We start from the raw sequence: 13,453 nt of genomic DNA, 5'->3' as shown, positions 1-13,453 counted from the left end.
TTTTTTTTTTTTTTTTTTTAAAGATTTTATTTATTTATTTGAGAGAGCGAGAATGAGAGAGAGTACATGAGAGGGGGGAGGGTCAGAGAGAGAAGCAGGCTCCTCGCCGAGCAGGGAGCCTGATGTGGGACTCGATCCCGGGACTCCAGGATCATGACCTGAGCCGAAGGCAGTCGCTTAACCAACTGAGCCACCCAGGCGCCCCGAACTTGTGGAGTCTTGATGTTATGTTTTGTTTGGGTGGATCTGTAGGAAGCCTGAGGTATTTATCAAGCTTTTCTGTCTTGGTGGGATTCAGACTCTAAAGTGTATCCCTGGAGCAGGGAGTAACTGAAATCTCTGCTCATTTCTTCCAGCCTTCTAGCTGTTGTTTTCAGATGGACTTCTTGCAGTCTCTCCTATATATGTACCATTCAAGAGTCAGTTGAGATTTGCAGGAAATTTATGTGTAGAATTTAGGGTCCCTCCTCTTGGCTTCCTCCTTAGTTATTTCCTTCCTCAGTTCAGCCACACTAGCAGTCCACTGACACTGCAAAACTTTAAAACTCGAGTTTTCTGTATGAGTTCTGGCCACATCATATTGCACAGGCTAGGAATGGCTCTTGGGAACACCTGTATAAACATGGATCTCACCCAGTGAGTGTGGGTTCCCTTCTTCCCAGTGTTGAATTCTCCCTAATTTGTATCTGCTTTGTGTTGCTCTTGAGAGCCTTCAAATAATTGTTTTTTACAGTTTGTCCAGAGTTAATAATTGCCATCTGCAAGAGTGTTAGTCCTATACAAGTTAGTCTGCTATTACCCAAACTGGAGGTGATATTAAACTTATGGGGGGTAGGGGCGCCTGGATGGCTCAGTTGGTTGATACTGACTCTTGATTTTGGCTTAGGTCATGACCTCAGAGTCGTGGGATTGAGCCTTGCATCTGGCTCCTTGCTCAGTGAGGAGTCTGCTGGATATTCTCTCTCCCTCTCCCTCTCCCCTCTGTTTGCATGAGCTCCCCCCCCCCAATAAATAAGTAAATAAATCTTAAAAAAATTTTATGGGGGTAAAACTTAAAATATCTGATAAATGTAACAACTGAGACTATTTAGCATGTACATACTTAGGTTTTTCTAACATGGAAGGTCAATTTATTCCTGAGTTCTGTATGTTATTTATCTAGCATTAAAATAAGTGGATTTTTGACTTAAATTATATATTCAATAAGTACCACATATTAACAGAAATTACTATGAAGAAATAATCCAGACCCCGTCTGAGATTTTTATTGTAGGTCAGTCACAATTCAGAAATGGTGTTGGTATTCAGAAATTTACCAGGTAAATTTCATAGTCCAGTCATTGCCTTGGAAAACATTGGGAATCACAGTCTTACATGCCTATTAAGTAAGCATTGCATATGTTTGTTCAGCCGTGTATGTTTGCAAAGCACAATTACTTTTGATGATTGTGCATTGTACTCATTTTATTTGACAAAATCATCATGTGCTTTCACTGGAAATTACATGGTAGTCTTTTTGTATAGATGTGTTTATCAGTATTAAAGGTACCTTCCAGTTGTATTTTCCACATAGATGTTTTCTAGCTTTCTGCTAATTTGCTAATTGGATTCCTTCTCCCTACTCCCTTATATACTGGATTATAATATACGTAATAAAAGCTGAAAATGGACTTTCTGTATTGCCCTATGTACTTTTTAAACAATTCTAGGAGAGTTCATTAATTATGCATCATTAATGTCTGACTATGGTTCAAGTGATTGGGCCTTAATGCCTAAAAATTTTGGCTTAAAATAAAACAAATTTATTCCTGACCAGTACTGCTATTTTTTCTTATTTAAAAATGTTCTGGGGCGCCTGGGTGGCTCAGTTGGTTAAGCGACTGCCTTCGGCTCAGGTCATGATCCTGGAGTCCCGGGATCGAGTCCCGCATCGGGCTCCCTGCTCGGCGGGGAGTCTGCTTCTCCCTCTGACCCTCCTCCCTCTCATGCTCTCTGTCTCTCATTCTCTCTCTCACAAATAAATAAAATCTTAAAAAAAAAAAAAAAAGAAAATTAAAGATGTTCTGTGCTTAACCCCTCTGCTCTTTAATCTTGTATAAGCACTTAACTCTAAAACCCGGTGCATGTCTTAAAAAATATTGTTACAGTTTTTTTTTTTTTTTTAAATAAAAATGCTATCAGGGCTAGAACTATAATAAGTAATAATACTTAGCATGATCGTTTATATTATATAGGATATTTAAGTAATATTTTTCATTCCATTCAATATTTCATAGCAAAGTAGCCTATGTGGGCACCTTGGTGGATGAGTCAGTTAAGCATCCAACCCTTGATTTCAGCCCAGGTCATGATCTCAGTGTCCTGAAATCAGTCCCCATATTGGGCTCTGCACTCAGCAGGGAATCTGCTTGAGGATTCTCTCCTCCTTTCTCTGCCCTTTGCCCTGTTCTCTCTCTCTCTAAAATGGATAAATCTTAAAACACACACACAAAAAACAGATAGCCTGTGGTAAATATTTTAACCCTTATTTTTCTGTTTTTTAAAATGCAGTAATATTGCTTTCTTTTGTGAAAGTGGTATGGTGCTTAAATTGCTGAGGGAAATGGTAATGAGAAGGTAATTAGTTAAGGCTTCATCTGACTTTTCATCTGAGAATTAATACACTCTTTTAGTGAAGTATTAAGTGTGTGGATGTCACCTTTCTTATTATATTCTCTAATTTTACAGTACTGGCAAAATTTTACAGTACTGGAAAAGAAGAGAAACACTTCTTGATCTTTAACTTCTAAAATCATCAGTGCTTGTCAGAAGAAAAAGATTTGTTTGAAAGAAAATTAGTGATAGCTGATGTACATCAGTACTAACAGATCAATGAAAGCTTACATACATACAGTGGGGTTGTGCACACATGCACATGTGTGTGTAAATTATGTTATACCTGCTGAGAAGCATATGTACTTTAAGCATTGGTAGGGATAGTGACTTTTCTACACCATTATATCCCATGTCTGCCATAGTTCTTGGCTCATAACAGTTCTTCATCTTATACTTTTATCATGTTCCTGAATTCACAAGTATCAATTACCTACAGTCTGTAAGACCATTATGGTTTCTTTGGAGAATTTAAAGTTATGTAAAATATGATTGTTAATTTCTAAAAAGCTTATGCTATAGTTGAGAAGAGTCACATTCTCATGAAAATCATGTAGTAAAGGGTAGGTAATACATGATAAATGCTTAGCCAATACTACAGAGACAGTAAGATCCACAGAAATTGGGATATAAAGTCAGTGCTGTCACAAGGAGGTATATTTATTGAAGAAATGAATAAGATACATATAGATAGGATGATCAGGGGAAGCCCCATCTTAGTCATCTGTGTTCCTAATAAAGCAGAAGCTTCTGTTAGTGTATCATTGGTATTTAAGAAATGGATTTTCCTCTAATGATTATTTAAAACAACTTAATCCCCTAGGGTCTTTTCCTTCCTGTCTTACATATATTTCTGTAAGGATAGAACTTTGCTTTTTGTAAAACTTTTACTTGGCTCATTTTAGGGTGTCCTGGTTGAGTTTCGGTTAGTGGCGTTGATTCCTTTACTCTAATTGAAATATTTTGAGGGAACACCAAGTTTTTCAAATATACTGGTTAAAGCTATAGATAAAATGTTTAAGTCCTAAGAAAATGGATTAAGTTTTTATGTCTGTGATTTGTGTGTGTGTAATAGTATTTCACAAAGCAAATTCCTCTTACCCAGGATTGTTAGCTGTTTCTTCACACAGGCCTTTCCGCAGTGCTTTTCCATCTAGAAAAAACTTCCATTTATACTAAGCAGTATAAGGTAGTAGAAAAAAATATGAACTTTGAAATCTCAGTTCTGCTATTTATTTGGTATATGGTACATATTCTTTTTAGCCTTAGATTTCTATAAAATGAGGGTATTAATATCTTCCTCACAAGTTACTGTGAGGATTAAAATGAGAAAACGTGAAGATTCTGACAAAGTAAGCACTCAGTATTAGCTTTTTGATTACTTTAAATTAGTGTTACAGCATAGGTCTTTGACCATGGCTGCACATTAGAATCATCCAGAGATCTTTTCATGAAACACTAAGGGCCCCGCCCCACCCCAAGTTCGTTAAATCTGTCTTTGCACGTGGGACCCAAGTATCTGGTATTATTGTTTGCTTTTAGTTTCCTGGGTAATGCTGATGCATGGTAGGTATTGAGAACCACTGGTATAGAGGGAAGGACTTTACACATAACCATTCAAGGAAACATCCCTAAAATATTTCTTTCTGATTACTTTCAAAGGTAAAAATAAGTTGAACTTCACAACTATAGCCCCCTTTTTATTAAGAAGAATCTAAAGATTAGGGAAATATCCTTGAGGTTACAAAGCAGAGCTATAATAATGGGGTAGTTAGTACTACAGTTTCTTGATTAGAATTTTATATTCTTTCTAGAAACACATTAAATACTGTGTTATATTATGAGAATAGGTAGGTAAAAATATAACAATACCATCTCTGAAAGACCTCTTTATGTACTTTTTTTAAAGCATCAAAACTTGTAAACCATTTTATTCCATTTTCACAGAAAGTAAACAAACCTTCCCAATGCCTCCATTTTTAAGCTAGTCTATAATAAACTTTGATATCCTTAAGAGCTGAAGATGGTGCATTTTTAAACAGTTTAATAAATATTTAATGTCAGAAGCAAACTATGAGATCTTGGGAAGATTTCTAGATATTCTTAAGAACATTTCAGTTCTGCCCTAATATTTTCAGAAGGTTTTTCCCAACCCCCACACCTTTCCCAACAGTTTTAAATAGCTTCTTAAAGCAGAATGTTACACCTATTGGCATCTTGTTATAGTCCTATAATTCACTCCATTTCATAACATTTGGAAAAATTTTCTTTTCCCCTAGCCCACAGGACCATGAGTTATTATGACTAGTCTTTAGTAGAAATAGAGCTACTGTTTATTACAGACTTTCTGTATAACAGATCGGTTCTAAGCAGTTTACCTCATGATCTCCCTTAATTTTCACAATAATCTAGTCAGTTAAGTATACTATTATTGTAAGCCCATTTTACAGATGAGAAAACTGAGAAACAGAAAGATGACCTGTCACCTAAGTGGCCTGCCCAGAATATAAACTTCACACTTCACCTTTTAGTTTTTAGGTTTTTGCCATTCTGCCCTATATTTAAAGCACTTTCAATATGTGATTTGTAGATCTTTGTAGCCATAGTAAAACAATTAGAATCACCGATAAAAGTCCTAATGCAAACTATTGTTTTTAATGCCTTCCTTTGCCCATAGGACAAAGTTTGTCTCCTTTCCAGGTCTTTCTTAATCTGGCCTTTAATATATAGAGCTTCTTTCTAATCCTTTTACATATTTTGTACTCTAGCCAGTCTGGACTACCTAAACTGACTATACCTTGTGCTTTTCTCTGAACATGGTTTGGGCATTTGATTGTCTAGTAGTGACAAATGTGGCACTGTGTCCCAGATGGGATACAAATGGGCACTGTGCATCCCAGAAATTCATTCTATAATAGTGATATTCAATCTTGGCTTTAGTAATTTTAACACTTAGGCATCTAGCCATAATGTACAGTCAGCACATTTCTGATTTCAGTAGTTTCAAGGACAAGGGAAAAGAATATTGAAGCTAATGACTAACTTTGATACATCTCTAAAATGCTACTAAACCTTGTAGAACCAAAACAATTACACTTTTTCTCAAATCTTCCCTAATCCTACCCCACCAGGCTACTGCCTACAGATAAAAACTTGCTCCTTTTCTATATTCCTTTCCCTTAACAGATTATGTAGAGTTCTAGTTTTCATCAATAGATCTTCTATTGTTTCTATTCCTTCTCATTTTACCTCAGCAACATTTGTTAAGCACTTAAGTTCCGAGCACTTTTGCATAGTATGTTTTTCAGCCAAGTGAAATTTTTAAACTGCCTTTAAATCCCAGCTGAAATGTCACCACCTAAAGAATTTTTCCCAGTGTCCTGAGAAGGGCCTTCTTATATCTGTGTTCTCATATCATTTTGTATTTCCTTGGTTTATGGCACTTATCACACTGTAACATAATGAATTGTTTGCATCTGTCTCCCTTACCAGACTGCAAGCTCCCTTGAATTAAAAAGCTACATCTTGTTCATTTCTCTGTCCCTAGAGAACCTGAGACAGTGACTCAAACAAGCAGGTATTTAGTACAAGGGAGTTATATCACACGTGCATTTAACTTGTAGGAATTTTATACTGCATGCCAAAAAGAGAAATGATTGAAATAATCAGCCAATTTCACCTGCCATTCTACCCAGTGAGTATATGCCTAGTACTGGACACATAATAGGGGCTATGCGTCTGTTGTTCCTTCGGTCAGTTTCTGTTCCCACATGCCTCTCAAAGTGACCATCTCGTCCTTGAGTGTGAATCTCCGTTTAAAGAAACTTCATAAGTCATACCTCAGACACGAGCCAACTACTTCCACTGGTACTTTTTCTATTGATGGAGGAAAAGCCATGTGCATTGGATTTGAGAGGTGGTGTGTTGGTCTCTAACATAGTGATTTCCTAAGGAATTACCCAGGGTAATTTTGACTAGACTGACTTTTACTATATATTACTGACTTCAGAAACTGTTTATGAAAGATAGGAATGCCACTTTATACGGTTTTCCTAAATGAGCAATCTTCTGTCCTTACTCTGAATTGTTATAGTAGGTTTTTATGACTCAGATCACATTTTTGCTGCTTATTTCTTAGCTGTTTGTTCATGTCTGATCTTACCAGTTAGAAAGTAAGGATCATATCTTTATACCTCTTTGTATATGGCATACAGCATATAGTACTTATAAAATAAATAGACATTTTAGTATGCTTTCATTATGCTAAGGTCTAAGTGAGAAATAATCCAGAAGCCATATCTTTTAACTTACCATCTAGTAGTCATCCACTTTCACTTGATACCATTTGCTAAATTTTCCCTTCCAATTATCACATTTCTTTTCTCCACAGCTCTTTCGACGTGTTGCAGCGGCTTTGCCTGGAATGGAAAGCACACAGGACAGAAGCAGAGAAGACAGTATCCTTTTTGTTTCATCAGAAAATTTTATTGTTAACTAGTCTTTAGAGCTCCACTTGGTTGGCTAAGGATTATGCTATTGCCTTTTACAGCCAGGAATTAATGGCTTAGGAGCATAGAAGCTCCAAGGTTTTCTATGGCAAAGAGATCTGGTAGTTCACGTGTACCCTTTGCGGCCTGTTTCTCACAACAATTAATCAATGAGAAGGTTTGTGTTTGTTTACTTGCTTGATTTTTTTTTTAAGATTTTATTTTATTTATTTATTTATTTATTTGGCAGAGAGAGCAGGAGAGCACAAGCAGCGGGAGCGGCAGAGGGAGAGGGAGAAACAGGCCCCCTATTGAGCAGGGAGCCCAGTGGCGGGGCTCGATCCTAGGACCCTGGGATCATGACCTGAGCCGAAGGCAGTCGCTTAAACAACTGAGCCACCCAGGCACCCCTACTTGCTTGATTTTTAATGAACAGGAAACTTAGAATCCAAGCCTTCTGCCTTTTAATTTTGAGTCCTGTTGGCTCTAGGCTTTTTCCCTACAATATATATCATATTTTCCTCCCTTGCTTTTTCTAACATTCAAGCTTTCTGCTTGGCACAGGCAGGAAATAACTCAGTCTGGAGTTTTATTGTGGCCTCTGCTTTCAGAAACAGGACATAATGAAGCACATCTAATAATAGTTATTTTAAAGGATTTTTAATTTTAATTGTTTTATATTTACCTTTAGTGTTTTTCCGTATACATTTTTATTAAGCCATAGAATTCATAGCACTTTGTGTTCAGCTTTTCCCACTGCTAAATGTTTTATGTTTTCTAAGCCTTTATTACTTTTAATAGGATAATATGTTCTACAGAGTTGAAGTCCCATCATCTATTAAATTCTCTTCCTTTGCTAGAACTCTTTTTGTAGGCTATTTTCAGATTTTTATTATAGATAATTCTGTAAGGAGCATCATCTTTCATCTGGTTTCTTGCTCCTGTAATTTCCTTAGAACAGATTCCCATGAATAGGGCTTAACCTTATTCTGACCCTTGTTGCATATAGTAGATATAGGTGAGTTTATTTCATTTGAGCACCTCGTACAGTGAACTAGCTGTATAGGAAATAATGGTTGTATCCACTCTGAAACCAATAGGAATTGAAAGGGCTTGCAAGAGATGTCAGTGTTCGGCAGAATTGGAATTGTACTTTCCCATTTATAGCTCCTTAACTTTTGTTTCAGTGATTGACATAAAACTGGAAAAGCCTCAGGAGCAACCAGTCAGTGAAGGAGGCTGCTCCTGCTAATCCCCCATGGCATCTTTAACTTTTCTCCAGAAGCTCACTGCTTTGGCCCCCTTACTCTTTCATTGACTGCAGTGTGAATATTGGCTTGAACCTTTTCCCTTCAGTAATAACGTATTGCAATTCATCATTGCTGCCTGTCTCGTGGAGATGATCTATTAGCTTCACAAGCACAAAAAAGTCAGTGTCTTCATTATTTATATTTTACAAAAAGCCAAATGATTCCAACATATTCCACTTTAAAAATTAGATACATTTTCTCAACTTTTTTTTTTCCTTTTCAATGTTATGATAATGTACTTTAAAATGATGGAAATTTTAACAGTATATGGTTTGGTTAAGGAACAGTTGTTCATAGCAGCACTTGCCTACCTACTTGATCTCTCTGCTTTTCTCACCTCTCCCTTACTGCATTCCCTATTCTTTCTCTCTCTCCCTAAAAACAGACGAGGTATGACAAAGCAGCAGTCAGACCAAGCCCATTGGATCCTTCAAATTTAGCGATACCACTTGCTCGAACCTTGGGCCAGAATGTCCAAAATTATTATTGAGCAGTGATATAAATTACTTAGACTTTATTTGAGGTCAAAACTCAACTATTACGGTAGGCAGTGCTTGAATAAGACAAGGGTTCTGTTGCATCTTCAAAATGAGTCCTAATGAACACACTGAGTACTTAATAAGTTAAGTGAACATAAAATGTGTTTCAGACCAAATAGATGACCCTTTCACATGTTAGTCTCTGGGAGAGAAGGGTAACAGTGCTTCAGAACATGTTTTTAATACTGAATTCTTCTCTGAACTGTTTCTCCCAGGATTTAAAATTGTCAAGATAAAGTTATTCTCTTTGTTTAAAAAAAAAAAGAAGAAAACTTTTGTAAGCAATAGATTTCTCTTGGGTTTTCTTTCTTCAAAAAATGCTATGTAGGCAAGGCACTATAGAAATCAAATTCCTTTAAGAAGAACCAGTGGAAGAATTTAAACTTGGCACCTTGATCAAAACTACAATAACCAGTAGAAACAATGATATCTAAAGTTTACCAACAGAAGAATCCTCAACAGAATAGCAAATACTTTGCTCAGGACATTTGAGGTCAAATTGAAAATAGAAACAGGTTTCTTATAAGCCCCTAGAGGCAGATCTGGAAAAGCATACATAGAAGAGGGAAAGGAGAGAATGGAAATAAAACTCAATATTATGCAGATTTATGCCTTATTTTTTAGCTTTTTTTTTTAATGTTGGTTTTGCTTTTTATTAGGTCTGTGTAGTTTGGTAATTAACCAGTGATTTAGTTTTATATTGAAGCTAAAATTAATCTTTTTTCTTTGGTGATATTTATTTCTTTGCCTTCTTTTTTTAAAACTACTTTCAATTTTTAGATGTTTTGTCCAGTCTGTTTAGAGCTTCATCACCATGGCAATATATATTTCCCTTAAAACACGGTAAACAAATATACTAGGAGTGCACCATTTTAATCTTTACTAGTTATTGTGAGATTGCTGTGTAAGTTAATAAACACATTTGTAAATACATTGTTTGCAGGAAGAAAATTTCTGAGTTACAGCTCAGGAAAAGCCTGCTGAATTTACGTTGTAAGCATTACTTAACACAGTATAAAGATGAAAAGACAACAAAAAATAATTCATACTTCTTCATCCCCTCATTGCAACAAAACCCTTAACTGGGAGAACCTTATTCCCCTCTCTTTCCTCTTCCTTCTCCAATTCCCACTTATTGTCACCTTGTAATATTCAGAGAGCACTTGGATTATGGGTCTGAATAGAGAAATGCTTTCAGATAATCATTAGCCCACATACCACTAACTTATACTCAAAGATGGGATGGAGTTGTAAAGTGCTTTTATATAATACGATATTATTGTTAAAGGCGAGGGTTGACTCTTTTGTTTCATTTTGACATGGCATGTCCTGAAATAAATATCAATTCAATATGGCAGATGGGTCATATTCTTTATTTGGAAGAAGTTGTGATTTCTGACATGGGGGTGATTGTCTTCCTACACTGTAGTGTTTGACTCTTTATGTATCTATAAAACAGTAACCAGTTATGCTGCTTTTTAATATTGGTCCTTTTATTTGGCTTGGGGTTCTTCAACTGAAGCAGTGAAGTGTGTTCATAGTCCAGATTTTTTTTTAATAAACAATTTTGCTGCCAAAAATATATAAATAAAACACAAACGAAAACAATTACTGACTTGGTTTTCTATTCCTGCCAAGGTAGTAAATTAGCATGAGTTTCCTACTTCCTCCTTAGAACTGTAAAGGGAACTTGAAATCCAGAAAAATAACAAAACAACAATAATAAGAAACCCCTGGGGTTTCAGCTGTTCAGAGTGAGGGAGAGTGGCTACAACTTGAAAGACAGGGCCACTGGTGGAGGCAGTAATATAATATATTAAGAAACTTGGTTTATGTTCTGCTTTTGCCTCCTCCTAACCCACTTTGTCCTAGAGACAGGGACAGCAAACTACTGCCCTCCCACGAAATCCATCTTGCTTCTTGTTTTTAAGTTAGGTTTTATTGGAACTCACTACAAAGGTGGAGTTGAGTAGTTGTGACAGACCTTATTGCCCCAAAAGCCAAAAATATTTACTGTAAAGGGCCAACTCTTGCCTTGGCACAAATGATAGCTGTTGCCCTTACAGAAAGGGAGGCCACAGGTCAGACTACTGGTATAGTGTCCACAGGGGTAAAATATCAGGGCCGTGTAAAATCCCTGATAAATGAGGAGTTGATGAAATAGGGGGGGAATGACCTGCCTGCCTGAGACCTTCACTCTCTTAACCCTTCCCTTTAAAAACTTCAGTTAGTGGTCTGTAATCTAGGTCACTGCCTCCTGCAAGAGCTGCTGCTTCCCAGATTAGTTTAAAGGTAAGTCTTTCTAAAAAAACAGTGTGGTTTAGTGGGATGTGACTGAATGGGAGCAGTTACATGTGGTTTTGTGGTTCCTGCAACTCTGTCCCACTGTTGTCCCCTCCCTTCCTAAAACACTTGACATTCTGGTCTTTGACCTTTGCCTAGTATACCTTCCCAGACTTGTAACACATACCCCCAGGAGAATTTGGACCCACAAGCCAGAATAGTTGGCTGAAACTGTCTCAAAAGAAAAAGTGAATATCATCTGAAGCAGAAATACTTGAAAAGACCAAAAATTTTAGAGAAGGTATTAGCAATATGGAACAAGAATCATAAAATAAATATAACTATTAAGTGTGAAAAATATAATAGTTGAAATAAAGAACACATGCGATCAATGGTAGACTACATTCCACTGATTAATGAGAACATTAAAATGAGGAGCTCTTTCCCTAGAAAGCAAAGAAATAGAAAAGATTGAGGATAATAGTATACATAACAACATCTGGTAGCAATTGCAGAAAGATAAAACAAGAAGAACCTCAAGTACTGAAAATGAAGATAGTATTTATGATAATCATCTGCATATCTTGTGAATGCAGCTTCTAAAATGGTTCCTGATCCTTGCCTCCTGGATTTCATGCCTTTGTACAGTCCTTTTCCTCTCAGTGTAGGGTGGACCTGATAACTTGCTTCTAAGGAATAGAATACAGCAAAAACAATAAGATGTCACTTTGAAGATTGTGTTATGAAAAACACTTGTTTTGTCAATCTGTCTGACTCATTTGCCTCAGTGCAGCAATCTGCTATGTTGTGAGCTGCCTGTGGAGAGGCCCACGTAGTAAGGAGCTGACAGCAGGCTCCAGCAAGTGAGGAACTAATGTCCTCAGTAAAACAGACTGCAAGGAACTGAATGAAAAACAAGCCACAGACAGAAAATACTTGCAAATTTCATGCTTCATAAAGGGCCAGTATTCAGAATATATGAAGAACTCTCATACTTGACAGGAAAACAATCCAGTGAAAAGGTAGAAAATTTGACCAGACACTTCACTAAAGAAGATATACAAATGGCAAAAAAGACATGAAAAACGTTTGACATCATTAGTCACTAGAGAAATGCAAATTAAAACCACAGCAAAACACCACTATGCACATATTTAGAAAGACAAATTTTAAAAGACTGACCTTATCAAGTGTAGGTGAAGATGAGCAACTGGAACTCTCATACACAGCTAGTATGAGATTGTGAAAAAACAGTTTGGCAGTTTTTTAGAAAGTTAAACATACACTTAAATAACATAGCTATACATGCTTAAGTATTTACCCACAAGAAATGAAAGCATGTGGCTCAGTCGTTAAACATCTGCCTTCGGCTCAGGTCATGATCCCAGGGTCCTGGGATCGAGCCCCGCATTGGGCTCCTGCTCGGCGGGAAGCCTGCTTCTCCCTTTCCCACTCCCCCTGCTTGTGTTCCCTCTCTCGCTGTGTCTCTGTCAAATAAATAAAATCGTTACAAAAAAAAAAAGAAATGAAAGCATGTGTCTATACGAAGACTTGCACACAAATATTCATAGCTTGTATTAGCCAAGAACTGGGAACAACCCAAATGTCCATCAAAAGGTGAATATATAAACATGATACATGGCATATGCAGTGAAGCAGAATAAACTGTTGATACATGAATCTCAATATAACCTAAGTGAAAAAAGTTGGACCAAAAAGTACATATTTTATGTTTTCATTTATGTAAAATTCTAGGAAGTGTAAATTAATCAAAACTCTCAATTTCAGCCCCTAGTAATCTCTATTCTGCTTTCTGTTTCTGAATTTGCCTATTCTAGGTACCACGTGTAAATGGAATTATACAGTATTTGTCCTTTGTATCGGGCTTCTTTCACTTAACATGTTTTCAGTGTTCATCCATGTTGTAGCATGTATCAGAATTTCATTCCTTTTTATGGCGGAATAAAAGTCCAAATTATGTATATACTACATTTTGTTTCCACATTCATCTGTTGGTAGACATTTGGTTTGTTTCCACTTTCTGGCTGTTTTAAATAATGCTGCCAAGAATATTGGTATACAAGTACCTGTTTGAGTCCCTATTTTCAGGTTTTTTTTTTTTGGTACAAATCTAGAAGTAGAATTGCTGGATCATATAATTCTATGTTTATGTATCTTTTTG

At 36.5% G+C, this 13,453-nt stretch overlaps 1 protein-coding gene across 3 annotated transcripts in view; it reads left to right on the top strand.

Annotated features, from left to right (window-relative positions):
• The window catches only part of RAB6A (RAB6A, member RAS oncogene family), a 79,026-nt gene extending 68,684 nt beyond the window's left edge, over positions 1-10,342 (top strand). For all 3 annotated transcript variants that reach the window (XM_044919208.1, XM_021704609.2, XM_021704607.2), the window contains 2 exons: positions 7,043-7,109; positions 8,327-10,342. In XM_044919208.1, coding sequence (XP_044775143.1) covers positions 7,043-7,109; positions 8,327-8,391 — 132 coding nt within the window. In that variant the 3' untranslated portion in view covers positions 8,392-10,342. The remainder of the gene's footprint in view (positions 1-7,042; positions 7,110-8,326) is intronic.
• Positions 10,343-13,453: the final 3,111 nt, after the last annotated feature.

Source organism: Neomonachus schauinslandi, chromosome 11 (assembly GCF_002201575.2).
Source record: "Neomonachus schauinslandi chromosome 11, ASM220157v2, whole genome shotgun sequence".
NCBI classification, from domain to species: Eukaryota; Metazoa; Chordata; class Mammalia; order Carnivora; family Phocidae; genus Neomonachus; species Neomonachus schauinslandi.
The sequence above is the reverse complement of the archived record's forward strand: the minus strand, read 5'-3'. Positions and strand labels throughout refer to the sequence as shown.